The sequence below is a fragment of the Myotis brandtii genome, unplaced genomic scaffold, assembly GCF_000412655.1.
Source record: "Myotis brandtii unplaced genomic scaffold, ASM41265v1 scaffold326, whole genome shotgun sequence".
NCBI lineage: Eukaryota > Metazoa > Chordata > Mammalia > Chiroptera > Vespertilionidae > Myotis > Myotis brandtii.
This window is the reverse complement of record NW_005362534.1, coordinates 3,008,903-3,023,887: the sequence shown is the minus strand read 5'-3', so window position 1 is coordinate 3,023,887 and position 14,985 is coordinate 3,008,903. Positions and strand designations below refer to the sequence as shown.

The 14,985-nt window shown below is 40.4% G+C and overlaps 1 protein-coding gene across 1 annotated transcript in view; it reads left to right on the top strand.

Annotated features, from left to right (window-relative positions):
* Positions 1-13,046, top strand: part of LOC102256707 — an 18,129-nt gene extending 5,083 nt beyond the window's left edge. Inside the window, 3 exon segments of the mRNA XM_014543436.1 lie at positions 2,448-2,539; positions 3,727-3,794; positions 12,613-13,046. Of these exon segments, the coding sequence (XP_014398922.1) occupies positions 2,448-2,539; positions 3,727-3,794; positions 12,613-13,000 (548 nt within the window). The 3' untranslated portion in view covers positions 13,001-13,046.
* Positions 13,047-14,985: the final 1,939 nt, after the last annotated feature.

Genomic DNA, 14,985 nt, shown 5'->3' with positions numbered 1-14,985 from the left:
GGGCTGTTGGGAAACCAGCCTCATGGTTACAGTTTTCCCAGAGAAAGGCATTCTTTAACCTCAAACACTAACTTCTTTAATCCTTACGACAGCCCCGAAAGGTGGGTGCACTTATCCCCATTTTACCAACGAGTCAACTGAGGTGCAAAGAGGTTAGGAAGCTAGAAGGCGGGAGAGCTGGGACTTGAACCCAGGCAGGTGGCTCCAGAGTCGGGCTCTTCACTCCTTCATGGCTCTGCCTCTGCTAACCCTGGCTGTTGTCTCATACTGCCCCTCCCTTTTCTTACAACTCCCCAAAGCCAGGTGTGTGAGTCTGCTGCCTCCCACCAGCAGGCGCCCCTCCCCATCAGGGAGTGTGACCCTAGAGAGGGTGTCCAGCCTCTCTCCTCTCTGGAGCTATTGCCAGTCTTAATTTTTTTTAAAATATATTTTATTGATTTTTACAGAGAGGAAGGGAGAGGGATAGAGAGTTAGAAACATCGATGAGAGAGAAACATCGATCAGCTGCCTCCTGCACACCCCGCACTGGGGATGTGCCCGCAACTAAGGTACATGCCCTTGGCCGGAATCGAACCCGGGACCTTTCAGTCCGCAGGCCGATGCTCTATCCACTGAGCCAAACCAGTCAGGGCTATTGCCAGTCTTTATCAGATCATTTCTGTGGTGAATTCCTACGGGTTCATCAATCCCTCTGTGCCTCCATCCCCCCTCTGTAAAATGAAGCTCATAACAGTATCCACCTCATAGAGCTATTGTGAGGATTAAATGAATAAACATATGATAAGCACAGTGGGCAGTATCTGACACATGACATATTTAAATATATTTTTGTTATTGATTTCAGAGAGGAAGGGAGAGGGAGAGAGAGATAGAAACATCAATGATGAGAGAGAATCATTGATCAGCTGCCTCCTACACGCCCCACACTGGGGATGGAGCCTGCAACCCAGGCATGTGCCCTGACCGGGAATCGAACCGTGACCTCCTGGTTCATAGGTCGACATACAACCACTTGCCATGCTGGCTGGGCCACATGACACATTTGATAAATGGGAGGTAGCTACAATCATGAGAATGTTGATATTATTAAGGCACACCCTACCCTAGGCACCAAGCTCTTTCGGGACTCCTGATATTTCACCCTTGCACTCCCAATGTAGGCTCTCAACATCTGTGTCTTTCCAGATGAACTGAGAAATAGAACATCAGGGTCGACACTCCAAAGACCCCAAGAGAGACCGAGTTCTCTGAGATGAGATCAGGTGTTGGGGGAGGGAGATGAGGGTGACCGCCATCCCTTGTGACTTCCCACTCTGTTCCCCATATTTCTGATCTCCAGGGTGCCGGGCAGTCCACAGCCCATTCAGAAGGTCTTTAAGCGTTCATTGGTAGAATTTTCTGGAGGATTATTTAAGAAAAGTAAATTAGCCCTAGCCAGTTTGGCTCAGTGGATAGAGCATCAGCCTGCAGACCAAAGGGTCCCAGGTTTGATTCTGGTCAAGGGCACGTACCTTGGTTGCAGGCTCCTCCCCGGCCCGGGCCCTAGTTGGGGCTCATGCAGGAGGCAACCAGGCGATGTGTTTGTTTCACCTCAGTGTTTCTCTCTGTCTTTCCCTCTCTTTCACTCTCCCTAAAAATCAATGGAAAATTATCCTCGGGTGAGGATTAACAAAAAAAAAAAAAAAAAAAAAAAGGAAAAGAAAGAAAGAAAAAAAAACATAAGTTATAAAAAAGGCTTTCCTCAAGACATTTCAAGCCAGTACTCCACGTGCTGGTCATAATCCTCATTTGTGTCCCCGCTGGCCTTTCTAGAACTAGCATGTAGAACACAAAAGGACGACAAGTCAGTCCCTGCCATTACTCTGCAGACTCCCCTCACCCCACAGACTCTCAGTGCCCTAAGACACAACCACCCACCCCCAAAGGGTTCCTCCAGTTTGAGAAAACCTGACTTGGAGGGAAGATTGGAAGTCTGAAGCTCCATCATTCAGCCCTGAAAAGATACCAGGCCAGCCTTTCTTAAGAGAACCTCCACTTGAGCCTCTTTACAAAGCCCTCATTTCTCCACATAAAATGCTGTCCAGCCCACCCCACTTCCTTTTTCCCTCTCATTTCTGGCAAAGAATGGCACATTACAGGGGAGGGAGACTTGATCGTTGCAATGCATTACCTAAGTGTCCCAAGTCATGACACAATCAAAAGTGCTACCAAAGCAAATAATAGAGCGTGTTTTGGTCCCAAAAGCAATGCCCTGGCTTCTTGTCTGAGTGCATCATTTAGTTTGAAGATGTAACTAAATTCTCAACTGTTTGTGCTAGTTAAATATCTATTTTCCCATAAGATTGATTCCTTTCTTCTGCAGTCTCTAGAGGAGCAGTTCACAGAATGATTAGGTGCAGGGCCTTTTGTTGGCCAGCCTGGATCCTTTTTTTTTTTTTTTCAATTAGCAATAATCGCACCTCGGATAAACCTCTTTGGCTCCGATACTGCCACTGCACAAAGTTTGGATCCTTATCTTGATTATTCCATTTGGTTGCAGGTAACCTTTGGCAAATGATCTAATCTTTCTACATTTCTTCATCTGTGAAGGAAGTATCATAACAGCACCACGTTCTTTTTTTTAAAATAAATTTTATTGATTTTTTACAGAGAGGAAGGGAGAGGGATAGAGAGTTATAAACATCGATGAGAGAGAGACATGGATCAGCTGCCTCCTGCACACCTACTACTGAGGATATGCCTGCAACCAAGGTACATGCCCTTGACTGGAATCGAACCTGAGACCTTTCAGTCCGCAGGCTGATGCTCTATCCACTGAGCAAAACCGGCCAGGGCAACAGCACCACTTTCATACAGTTATCCTGAGGTTTAAATAAATTAATGGAAGTCGAGTACTCAGAACAGTGAACAGTGCCTGACACATAGATAGCCCCGTGGAAGTATTCGTTATTACTGATGAGTTAAGACTGATGTTTAACTGGTACTTTCCTCTGCCCAGTCCAAATGGTGGGTACCTGGGGATTTAGAGGGCAATTCCCATTTCAGTAACCATTTCCCTACAGTAGAGCTAAAAGATTTCCAAAGCCCACAGAAGGTTCACCGATCTTAAAATGTCTTTGATACAACTCAACAGTCAGAGGTAGTCCCAGAAGCTGACGGCAGTGGGACTGGATGTGAGCCACCATTTTGCACTGCATGGCAGCACCATGCTTCTCACTGACCGGACCCTTAGGGCTCTGCCCTCGCCTGAAACACTTCCTTCCTCCAGTGGGAAGGCCCATAATGGAGCATTCAAGACCCAGCTCAAATGCCACCCCAGCCCAGGCAGAGCTGATCCCTCATTTGCTTGTTCTGTTCCCACAGCGCAGCAGTCAGCTGTACAGTGAAGAACTTCCCTCTTTGCATTAGTGGCAGCATGCTAGTGCCCTCAAACTTGACCTGTATTTCTCGCCAGCCAATACGCCTTCCTTAATGGGACTAAAGCCCAGAGAGTTTGAGGGAGCAACCCAAGGTCAGGTGCTTGATAGTAAAATGAAGGCTTAGGGACCAGGACCATGATGCCCCAGTTCCTAGGCCAGGGCTCTTTCCTCTGTCCTTATGTCCCACTTCCATTATGGAATGTCCACTAGGGGCCACAGTACTTGTAAAGTACTGTGAGCTCTTTATATATGTCATTTCTAATCCTCCCGACCCAGAAAAGTTTTTTTTTCCTGTTTAAAGACATAGAGACTAAGACCAAGCAACCTGCTCAAGGCCACACGGCAGTCTGTGGCAGTGCAAGGCTTAGAACGTGGGTCAGTCTGACTCTAAAGCCAAGAGAATTTCTAATCTATCATGTTGCCGCTCCGTACTGGAAATGAGAACAGGGGGCAAAAAGCACTGAATGGTTCATTTAAAACACACTCATCCTACATGCAGACAATTGTTGTTTTAAGGAAAGAGTAGAAGAAAAAGAGAGATTACATTTTGGCATGCAAAGGCAAAACAATATTTTTTTTTCCTGTTCCTGGATCCCATTGCAGCTTCTTCAAAGCAAGTGAATTTATGCATGTTGACACAGCTCTTATTTTAAACTCTTCTTTGGCTCAGTTTTCAGCTTCTTCCTCTTGGCATCACCAGTTCCATGACTCCCCTCTTCCAGTCTCTGAGAATCTGCCTAAACTAATTATGCAGCAGTTACTGTTAAGATCCACACCACACATGATAATTCAGTCCTTCCCACTAACCCATAGTTTCTTCTGGTTTTAGAGTCGATTACCTGGCATGTCAGCATGTTAATCATAAGGGTCTTCGACTTCAAGGAAATATGAATATTGATATTGTAAACATATGTTCATTGGGGAGCACCTTTCTAGTTGCTAGATAGATGCTGCCCAATTTATGATTCATTTAATAAAGCCAATTCGATTTTCAGAAATATAATAAAAATATGTTCATTGCGTCAGGAAGTTTGTCCTTGAATAATCTTAAATCACATTTTTTTCTAAATTATTTACAAATATGTAGTTTTCTCATTTTTGCCTGAAATAGATAGTAGATACTAGTATATTTTAATCTGAGTATACCTATTGACATAAAAGCTCCATAAGTGAAAATGAATGTATGTTATTTTTAAAAATATATATTTTTATTGATTTCAGAGAGGATGGGAGAGGGAGAGACAGATAGAAACATCAATGATGAGAGAAAATCATTGATCGGCTGCCTCCTGCACCCCCCACACTGGGGATCATGCCTGCAACCTCCTGGTTCATAGGTCAATGCTCAACCACTGAGCCACATCGGCCATGCAAATGTATGTTATTTTAAACTTGCTTCCTTAAAAAACACCAGGTTATTGCACTTTGGCTGTTTGCAACTAATGAAAAATAATTTAGAAACTTCCCATTAACATGCTTGTGCAAAAAAGAAAAATGCACTGCAATGCAAGATGCCTGCCAAATGGGAAAAAATAAAGCTAAAGAAAGTTCCGTTGTTGTACAATTAGTAAGATCTCAAATTGGTCCAAACCGACATCATGTACCCCCTACTATGATGTATTGAGAAGGACCCAACATCACTTCTGTGGTCTTCTTGCCAAAAATGCACAACCTGAACCTAATCCTGAAGAAACATCAGACAAACTCAAAATAAAGGACCTTCCACAAAATGAATGGCCTATATTCTTCAAAAAAAAAATGTCAAGGTCAAGAAATACAAAGAAAAGCCGAGGAACCGTTTCAGATGAAAAGAAACTAAGGAGAGCCCCAGCCAGTTTGGCTCAGTGGATAGAGCCTTGGCCCACGGACTGAAGGGTCACGGGTTTGATTCCTGTCAAGGCCATGTACCTCGGTTGCAGGCTTGAGGCAACAAATCAATGTTTCTCTCTCTCTCTCTGGCTCTCTCCTCCACTCTCTCTAAAAATCAATGGAAAAATAAAACTTATTTTTAAAAAAAGAAACGAAGGAGATTTTACAAGTAAATCATAATGTGTGATTCTGGATGGGATCCTGGACCAGGAAGGAAAAATTGCCATAGGAGACATTATGGGGACAATCGACAATAGTGGAACAAGGACTCTGGATTAAACAATAACTTGTAGCAATGTTAAAGTTCCTGGCTTTGGTCAGTGTACTGTGATAATATAAGAGAATGTCCCTGTTCTTAAGAATTACACCCCAAAGCATTTGGAGTGAAGGGACATAATGTCTCCAACTAATCCATGCTTTGGGGAAAATTATATATGCATGGGTAAATTAAAGAAGAGAGAGTGACTAACAAGGCTACAGGACAAAATATCAACAATAGTTGAATCTGGGTAAAGGGTGTACAAGTGTTCCTTGTACACTATTTGAAACTTTTATGTGTGTGCGTTTAAAATTAAAATTTAACAAGAGCAGTGAGCCTGGCTGGTGTGGCTCAGTGGTTGAGCGTCGACCTATGAACCAGGAGGTCACCGTTTGATTCCCAGTCGGGACACATTCCTGGGTTGTAGGCTCGATCCCCAGTGTGGGGCGTGCAGGAGGCAGCTGATCAATGATTCTTTCTCATCGTTGATGTTTCTAACTCTCTCTCCCTCTCTCTTCCTCTCTGAAATAAATAAATTTAAAAGGAGCAGTGAATGTATAGAAAACATAAGATGTTAAAAAGGAGGAAGAAAAGCCATGCTTCTGAGGTGTATATGACACAATGGAGTCTAAGACATGTTTAAATGTCTTGGTAACAGGCAAGCTTGACTTCAGGGAAACAGTCAGCTTTTGAAAGTGCGGAGTTGAGGAAAACAGGAAGGTTGCCTTTTTGATACTTTCAGCTCTTTGTTCACAGGCTTAATAAAAAACCCGGAGGTTAATGCGTTATCCAGCCCCATCACTCACTACCAGGCCTCCAGGTGGCAGCTCACCTTTCCTAACAACTTTGACACCTGAATGCAATGCCTGTCTCATCCTCAGTGGAGTTTCGGTTTCTTTGTGGGAGATTTGGCCAACGCCCTATCTCAGTTCCTTAAACTATTTAGCTCCAATAATTCTGGATGCTTGTGGCAGGCTGGGGGCAGTAGGCAGTTCATGTAAAAGTCATGGCCACTCAGAGTATGTGTAGCGTGCCCATTCTTGGATCATATCCAAGTATACCCTTCACCCTTTAAATAGTCCTTCAGTCTGAGGACCACTCTATTTCCTCCTCACTTTATCACTCACCTTATTTCTGTCCTCTCCTCATAGTTGGTTATCACATCCTCAAGCCCTCAAGCCCTCAAACCCTCATCCTTTGTCCCTGCAAACTCCCAACCCTGGATCAATTCAGACTTCTGCCTCCTCACCAAATCTTTCTTAAATACATTTGGTCATTTCCCGGAACCCCTATTCTATTACCTAAATTTGGGCCTTTATTCGTTCTGTCCTCCACAGTAATAACTGGCTCCCTGCAATTCATGCCCCACAGGCTTCAACAGTCATCTTTCCAGAATACAATTCTAATGATATAACAACTCCGCTGCTACAACTCTTCAGTGCCAATTGCCTACAGAATGAAGTTCAAATGCTATGTATGGCTTAAACACTTCTCACAATCTGACCTGAGCCTTCTTTTTCTCATGCAACTCCTATTATTCCTCCAAAGACACAGGTTCTAACCCTGCTAAGTTTCTGCAAGGCTCAGACACATCATGGTTTTCACTACCCAATGATGTTAAGAAAATGGCATGTACCTGGGTTGCGGGCACATCCCAGTGGGAGATGTGCAGGAGGCAGCTGATCGATGTTTCTCTCTCATCGATGTTTCTAACTCTCTATCCTTGTCCCTTCCTCTCTGTAAAAAATCAATAAAATATATTTTTTTAAAAAGATTATTTATTAAATAATAAAAGAATTATTCCATGTTCTTTCTTTGTTGTGCTGGAATATTCTCAAATAAGTACTCCTATGAAACCTAATGCAGAGCAGTGCTGTCCAATAGAGCCACATATAGTAGCCACATTAAAAAATGAAATAAAAGCCCTGACCGGTTTGGCTCAGTGGATAGAGCATTGGCCTGCGGAATGAAGAGTTCTGGGTTCGATTCTCAAGGGCATATATTAGTACCTTGGTTGCGGGCACATCCCCAGTATGGGGTGTGCAGGAGGCAGCTGATGGATGTTTCTAATTCTCTATCCCTCTCCCTTCCTCTCTGTAAAAAATCAACAAAATATATTTTAAAAAATGAAATAAAAACAAACTGGAGAAATTGAGGTTAATAATGTATATTATTTTACCCAATATATTCAGAGTATTATCCTTTCAATATGTAAAAAAATTATTAATGATATATTTTAGATTCTCTTTTTTATCCTAAGTCTTTGAAATCCAGTATGTATTTTACCCTTATAGCACATCTTTGGGTGCTATATTTTAATGAAAAGTATTTAATCTCTATTTAGATTTCATAAAATTTACAACTGAAAAAAGGTAAGATTACATACCCAAGTTGTCTTAATATACCTAAAAGTTTCCCATAACTAAACTAAGTACCAAAAAATCATTTTCCTGTAATGTTTACATCCACATTGACAAAACTAACTTTAAAAGAATTGATTTTGAAGCAAAACATGTCAGTTTCAAAACCACATTTGTACAAATTAAATCCACTCATTTATGTCAACTCAGTATTTTTTTTTAAAAATATATATATTGATTTTTTTTTACAGCGAGGAAGGGAGAGGGATAGAGAGTTAGAAACATCGATGAGAGAGGAACATCGATCAGCTGCCTCCTGTACACCCCCCACTGGTGATATTCCCGCAACCAAGGTACATGCCCTTGACTAGAATCGAACCTGGGACCCTTCAGTCCGCAGGCCGACACTCTATCCACTGAGCCAAACCGGTCAGGGATCAACTCAGTATTCTTAATGTTAAATTCAAAGAAGCATTGTGTTATTTGAAAAGCAATTCTAGATTCATCAATATAAACAAAGCATTCTTCAAAGTTTACTTACAATTTTTACAGCCAATATACCTAATGCTGTCTATTATAATTACAATCTTCTGCATATTGTTTCGTGTTAGAAAAATGTATAAAATCAATATATTTTTTAAAAATATATTTCTTTATTGATTTCAGAGAGGAAGGGAGAGGGAGAGAGAGATAGAAACATCAATGATGAGAGAGAATCATTGATCAGCTGCCTCCTGCACGCCCCCTACTGGGGATCGAGTCCACAACCAGGCATGTGCCCTTGGCTGGAATCGAACCTGGGACCCTTCAGTTCTCTATCCACTGAGCCAAACAGGCTAGGGCTAAAATCAATATTATTGATTTAAATCATGCAACGTTTCAATTTCAACATAAACTCTTATACCTGTCTAGCTAAATCATAAATACGCTTTTCCTTTCCGTAGAGCTTCACGTCTATCTTGTTCATATGCAGTGTGCTATCCATAAGAAAACATGTAAATCACATTGCCAGCTTTTTAAATTAATGGATATTTGGCAAACACTCCTTTTGTTATTGTTAACAGCCCAGTAAAACTTTGTAAAACTTTTTGTTTGGCAACAAACAAAAGATCATTACATTCATTGTCTACTTCTTTCAACAGTTCCATAAATTGGTGATGAGTCATAAAACTTGTACGTATATGCTGAATAGTTTTAACAATCGTTTCCATGATGCTTTTCAGAAAACTGAGCACAAATATTTTCAGTGTGTATCATAAGTAATATGAAGTCACCAGAAATACATCAGTCTCTTGTTTTAATTTCAACAGATCCAAAATCTTGACCTAACAGCTGGAGCACCATCCATCATGATAATTTTTTTTTTATATCCAACTAAGGTTCTTCTTTGACAGATGTAAAATATTTTAAAATATCTATGCTATTGCCCTAGCCGGTTTGGCTCAGTGGATAGAGCTTTGGCCTGCTGACTGAAGGGTCCCAGGTTCAATTCTGGTCAAGGGCATATGCCTGGGTTGTAGGCTCGATCCCCAGTAGGGGGCATGCAGGAAGCAGCCAATCAATGATTCTCTCATCATTGATGTTTCTATCTCTCCCTCTCTCTTCCTCTCTGAAATCAATAAAAAAATATTTAAAAAAATATCTATGCTATTGTTTTGGAGGGTTATGAATTGGCATTTATTTGCAAGCATGGCAGTCCTTTCAAACAAAATATACCCAAAATACTAACTAGACAGTGTCCTATATCACATGAATCATCCAAAGTTAAGAAAAGTACTTGCAATTTTTCCAATTTTAAATCAATTAATCTTAGGTACTGTTAGAAAGGTTTGGTATTCTACAGGCAATTATTTTGTGTTTTAATTGAAGATCTTTCTCTTTTTTTGTAAAATATAGTTTTTAGTATTTTCCTTATAATTTTTAAGTAAAATTTCAATAAATGAAATAATTTCATTTACTATTGCCATCTAAAACTGGTTTTCTTTTATGTGTAGGAATTCAAGCCTTTTTTAAAAGATTTTTAAATTGATTTTTGGAGGGAGGAAGGGAGAGGGAGAGAGAAAAACATGGCTATGCTGTGTATCTTCCACTGGGCTGACAGGTGGGGGCGGGGCAGCATTTTGGTGCACAGAAAACACCCAACCAACTGAGCCACATGGGCTAGTGCTCAAGCCATTTTAAAGCTGGCCAAAGTTCCAAGTTCAGAACTTGTTATCATTTTTTTTAAACAATTTTCATTGGGCATTCAATTTTGAATGCAGGTATCTAATTTTACTGTTCTCATCAAATTCACTCTATATTTGCTGAAAATCTTCCTTAATATTGTTCACTTTATTATCTTTAAATGATTTTTACACATAACTTTTTTTTGGTCTGCTGCAGCAAATTATATGAACTTTACAACATACTTCTTCCAATGCCTTTGTTCCCCCCCTCTTCTGTGTAGTATTACTATCTACATCTCCACTCAATTCTGCCTCAGTTGTATGCCTTCTAATTACCATATTAACTGAAATTTGCATTTTGGGTTCACAAGTGTGTGTGTGTGTGTGTGTGTGTGTGTGTGTGTGTGTGTGTGTATTTGATATTCATCCTACTTATTTTTTATTTTAAAATTATTTAATTATATTATAATTTAAAGTATAAGAAGTATTTCCATTTAGTTACCAGTTATGATTTATATGGGTATGATGGTAAATGGTGCTGTCTGAATAAAATGTTCAAATAAACATAAACACATTTATTTTTATCCTCACCCTAGGATATTTTTCTTTTAAAAAAATATATTTTATTGATTTCAGAGAGGAAGGGAGAAGGAGAGATAGAAACATCAATGATGAGAATCATTGATCAGCTGCCTCTTGCACACCCCCTACTGGGGATCGAGCCTGCAACCCGGGCATGTGCCCTGTCCAGGAATCGAACCGTGACCTCCTGGTTCATAGGTCAATGCTCAACCACTGAGCCATGCTGGCCGGGCAAGATATTTTTCCATTGATTTTAGAGAGAGTGGAAGAGAGAGGGAAAGACAGAGAGAAACAACTATGTGAGAGAAACACATCGATTAATTGCCTCCTGAACAAGCCCGTTTGGGCCTGGGCTGGGGAGGAGCCTACCACCAAGGTATGTGCCCTTGACCAGAAGCAAACCCAGGGCATTTTGGTCCATAAGTGGATGCTCTATCAACTGAGCAAAACCGGCTAGGGCTAAACACATTTTAATGCTAAAAATTTGAATTGACTCAATCCATTAACACTAACTAGAGAAATAATGAGTTTATGTCTAATACTGGAGATGACTCACACAGTTGACACACATAGTATAGTACAGTACAGCAATATCTATGAGATGCAACAGTTAAAGTGAAATGTAGTCCTACCTAAACAATAAGGTTGAATTTAATGGGAAAATAGTTTACACTACTTCAATTTTCAATTAAAATTAAAATTGAAATGAAATGAAATAAAATTAAAAGTTCAGTTAGTCACACTAGCCTTTCAAGTGCTCAGTAGCCACATGTGGCTAGTGGCTGTCGTACTGGATAGTGCAGGTCTAAAGAAATTTAACTTGAACTTACTAATTACTATTGATTAGGCCCAGACTACGAAGTTACATATTTACACGTTAACTTGATAAGATTGTGAGTGATATTTTTTGTCCTGTAGAAATGCAAATGATTTCTACCTGAAAAGGCTAACACTGATAGTTGCATTTGTATTTAACTTTGTAGCTTAATCAGCAATTGCATTCCATCTTACTATCCTTCTATATAGTGCTGCCCTTAAATTTGATGTCATAGGAGAACATTGGATGATGTAGAGAGATACTCACAAAGTATTATTATTTGAGAAAAAGCAGGTCACAAAAGAAAATATACAGATTGGTCCCATTTTCATATATTTATAAGTATGTATATTCTAGAAAAATAGGAAGGAGATAAACAAAGATACTTACCATTGCTTATGGGTGGACTTACGTATGATTGTTAAATAATTTCCTTTTTTGATTGTCTTTATTTTTTAAAACTAAGAAAACTCTCATAAATATTTTGTAATTTTTTCTCTCTCCATAATACACACATATTTTGTAATTTTTACTTGGGTTAACTTCATGAGGCTTTTCTCACCTCCCTTTTCTCTGTTCCTTTAAAACTCAGTGCCCTGCTCTGAAACAGTTTAGCAACACTGGGAGTCCCAGGTACTTGTCACATTACTCAAGTACTTCCTTTAAAAAATGATGATGATGGTGATGATATTAACATGTATGTATAGAAGACTGGAGTCCTCTACTTGAAATATCATTTCTTTTCTATAACCTGAAATAATCATGTCTTTTCTGTACCTATGCTGTGTTCTTTCACCTGCTTACTGAGATTCTGTCTTTTTTTTTTTTTTGGCACTTTCCTGTGAATAATTTTTTTTAAAAAAATATTTCTTTATTGGTTTCAGAGAGGAAGGGAGAAGGAGAGAGAGACAGAAACATCAATGATGAGAGAGAATCATTGATCGACTGCCTCCTGCACACCCCCACTGGGGATTGAGCCCGCAACCCAGGCATGTGCCCTTGGCCGGAATCGAACCTGGGACCCCTCAGTCCGCAGGCTGATGCTCTATCCACTGAGCCAAGCCGGCCAGGGCCTGTGAATACTATTTTGATGTGTCTAAATTGTGAATAAACTGACAACGCCCCTTTCTTTCCAATCTAGGCCTGGCATAAAGGCTCCCTCAAAGAAGGGTGGTGAGAAAGAAGTGGGCCATTCTGCCATCAATGAGGTAGTGACCAGATAATACACCATGAACATTCACAAGCGCATCCATAGAGTGGGTTTCAAGAAGCGGGCCCCTTGGGCACTCAAAAAGATCTGGACATTTGCCATAGAGAAGATGGGAACTCTAGATGTGGGCATTGATACCAAGCTCAACAAAGCTGTCTGGGCCAAAGGAATAAGGGATGTCTCATACCACATCCAGGTGCAGTTGTCCAGAAAATGTAATAAGGATGAAGGTTCACCAAATAAGCTCTATGTGTTGGTCACCTACGTACCTGTCACCACTTTCAAAAATCTACAAACGGTTTGTGTGGATGAGAACTAACCGCTGATTGTCAAATAAAGTCATTAAAACTGCAAAAAACACAGACAATGCCTTATAAATAGGACAACGAGGACAATAATCCCAGCGCATATTTATTTCTATCTGTGCCTGCCACCCACCCTGAGTTTTATAATTCATTGTTTATCCTTCTCTTTCCCCTCTAGCCTGTGAGCCCTTGAAGCTGGAGATGTTTTATTAACATCTGTGGTTCACTGCCTAGGATAAGACCTGGCATATGACAGGAAGAATGGGCATGCTATAACTATGTGAGGATTGAATGAAAGAATGGGAATCCCATGTATTCTTTTTTTTTCATGCATGTGCACACTTAGGCCCCTACTATGTGGCATTCATCCTAGAACAGTGGTCGGCAAACCGCGGCTTGTGAGCCACATGCGGCTCTTGGGCCCCTTGAATGTGGCTCTTCCACAAAATACCACATGTGGGCGCGCACGTACAGTGCAATTGAAACTTCGTGGCCCATGCGCAGAAGTCGGGTATCGGCCTGGGCGAGTCTTTGAAGAAGTAGTGGCCTTAGAAGAAGTGGGGGTACGTTCGCTGAGGTCGACCCCTCAGATTGAGGACGTTGGGGGGGAATGAGGACACATTTGTAATTCCTTAACTAATAAAGAATTTAAAGATTTAAAAAATTTGGCTCTCAAAAGAAATTTCAATCGTTGTACTGTTGATATTTGGCTCTGTTGACTAATGAGTTTGCTGACCACTGTCCTAGAACATCTATAAGTCTGGGATATAAGAGGACCATGATTTAATTGATTATGATGAAAGCAGAATTTAAAAGACATGAAACCAAGAAGACAACATAGACCTGACTAGTTTTATATAATGGGACATTCATCCTAGCTACGAAACAATCGCATTACTGTGAAATTGAGAAGCAGTGTCCTTAATAGACTTCTTTCTCAGTGGGCACCGGATCCTAACTTCATCTGCAAAGCTTAAAATAAAAAGACTGCTCTTTGCTTTTTTCTTTTTCCAAATCTCACAATTTGAAGATCAGAATCACAAGTTGGCAAACCTACAGAGTACGCAGCATTCTGTTTTAAGCAAAGATACTGTGAAACTACAAATAGAATCAAGTGTTTTCATCACAGCTGGATTTCCAGCTTCTCTCCCATCTGTGGAGCCCACCCGCTGGGCAATCAGCCAATAGGTGCTCACCTTCTCTCTGTATTCTTGTGGCATGAAGGCAGGTACTTCAACAGAGAAAATGTAACTCGGAAGCAGGGTTCCTCTATTGTTGTTGCTATGGTGGGCTTAAGTTCATGTAGCAAGAGTCACTAAAGAAAGAAGATGAGACACCCCACAGATTACTTATTCATTATAACGGAGCGACCTGATAGATAAAACCTTAAGCAAATGATCCAACTTTTCATCCCTGATAATGGGACAAACTGACATCAAGTGCCTTGTGATGCGATATCATGGTGTCTGGTTTATCCATTGCTGCATGATAAACCACCGTAGAATTCAGTGGTTTAAAATAACAATTGAGAGGACCTTAAAAATTAAATACAAACAAACACATTAACTGAAGTGTTTTTTCAAATAACATAATCACATTGGGGAGGCGGCATTAATCCAAGTAATTTGATACCCAGAATTTGGACTGCATGCCCTTTGGCTAAAGCACTCTAATACTAAATATTGAACTATAGTAAGAAAGCTTGTTTTGCATAGGCATGAGTTTGCAAGCCTGCAACTACTTCCTATGCATTCTAGGATTAAGCAAATAAGTAAATAAATTGTGAATAATGGAGTCCAGGTTTTCCACTGTTGGAGAAGGTAGTTAGAATTATGGAAAGGGGGCAGAATAGATTGAACACTTCTGGGTCCTGGCCGGGTAGTTCAGTTGGTTGGAGAATCATCCAGATATGCCAAGGTTGCAAGTTCAATCCCCAGTCAGGACACAGACAAGAATAAACCAATGAATGCATAAGTTGAACAACAAATTTATGTTTTTT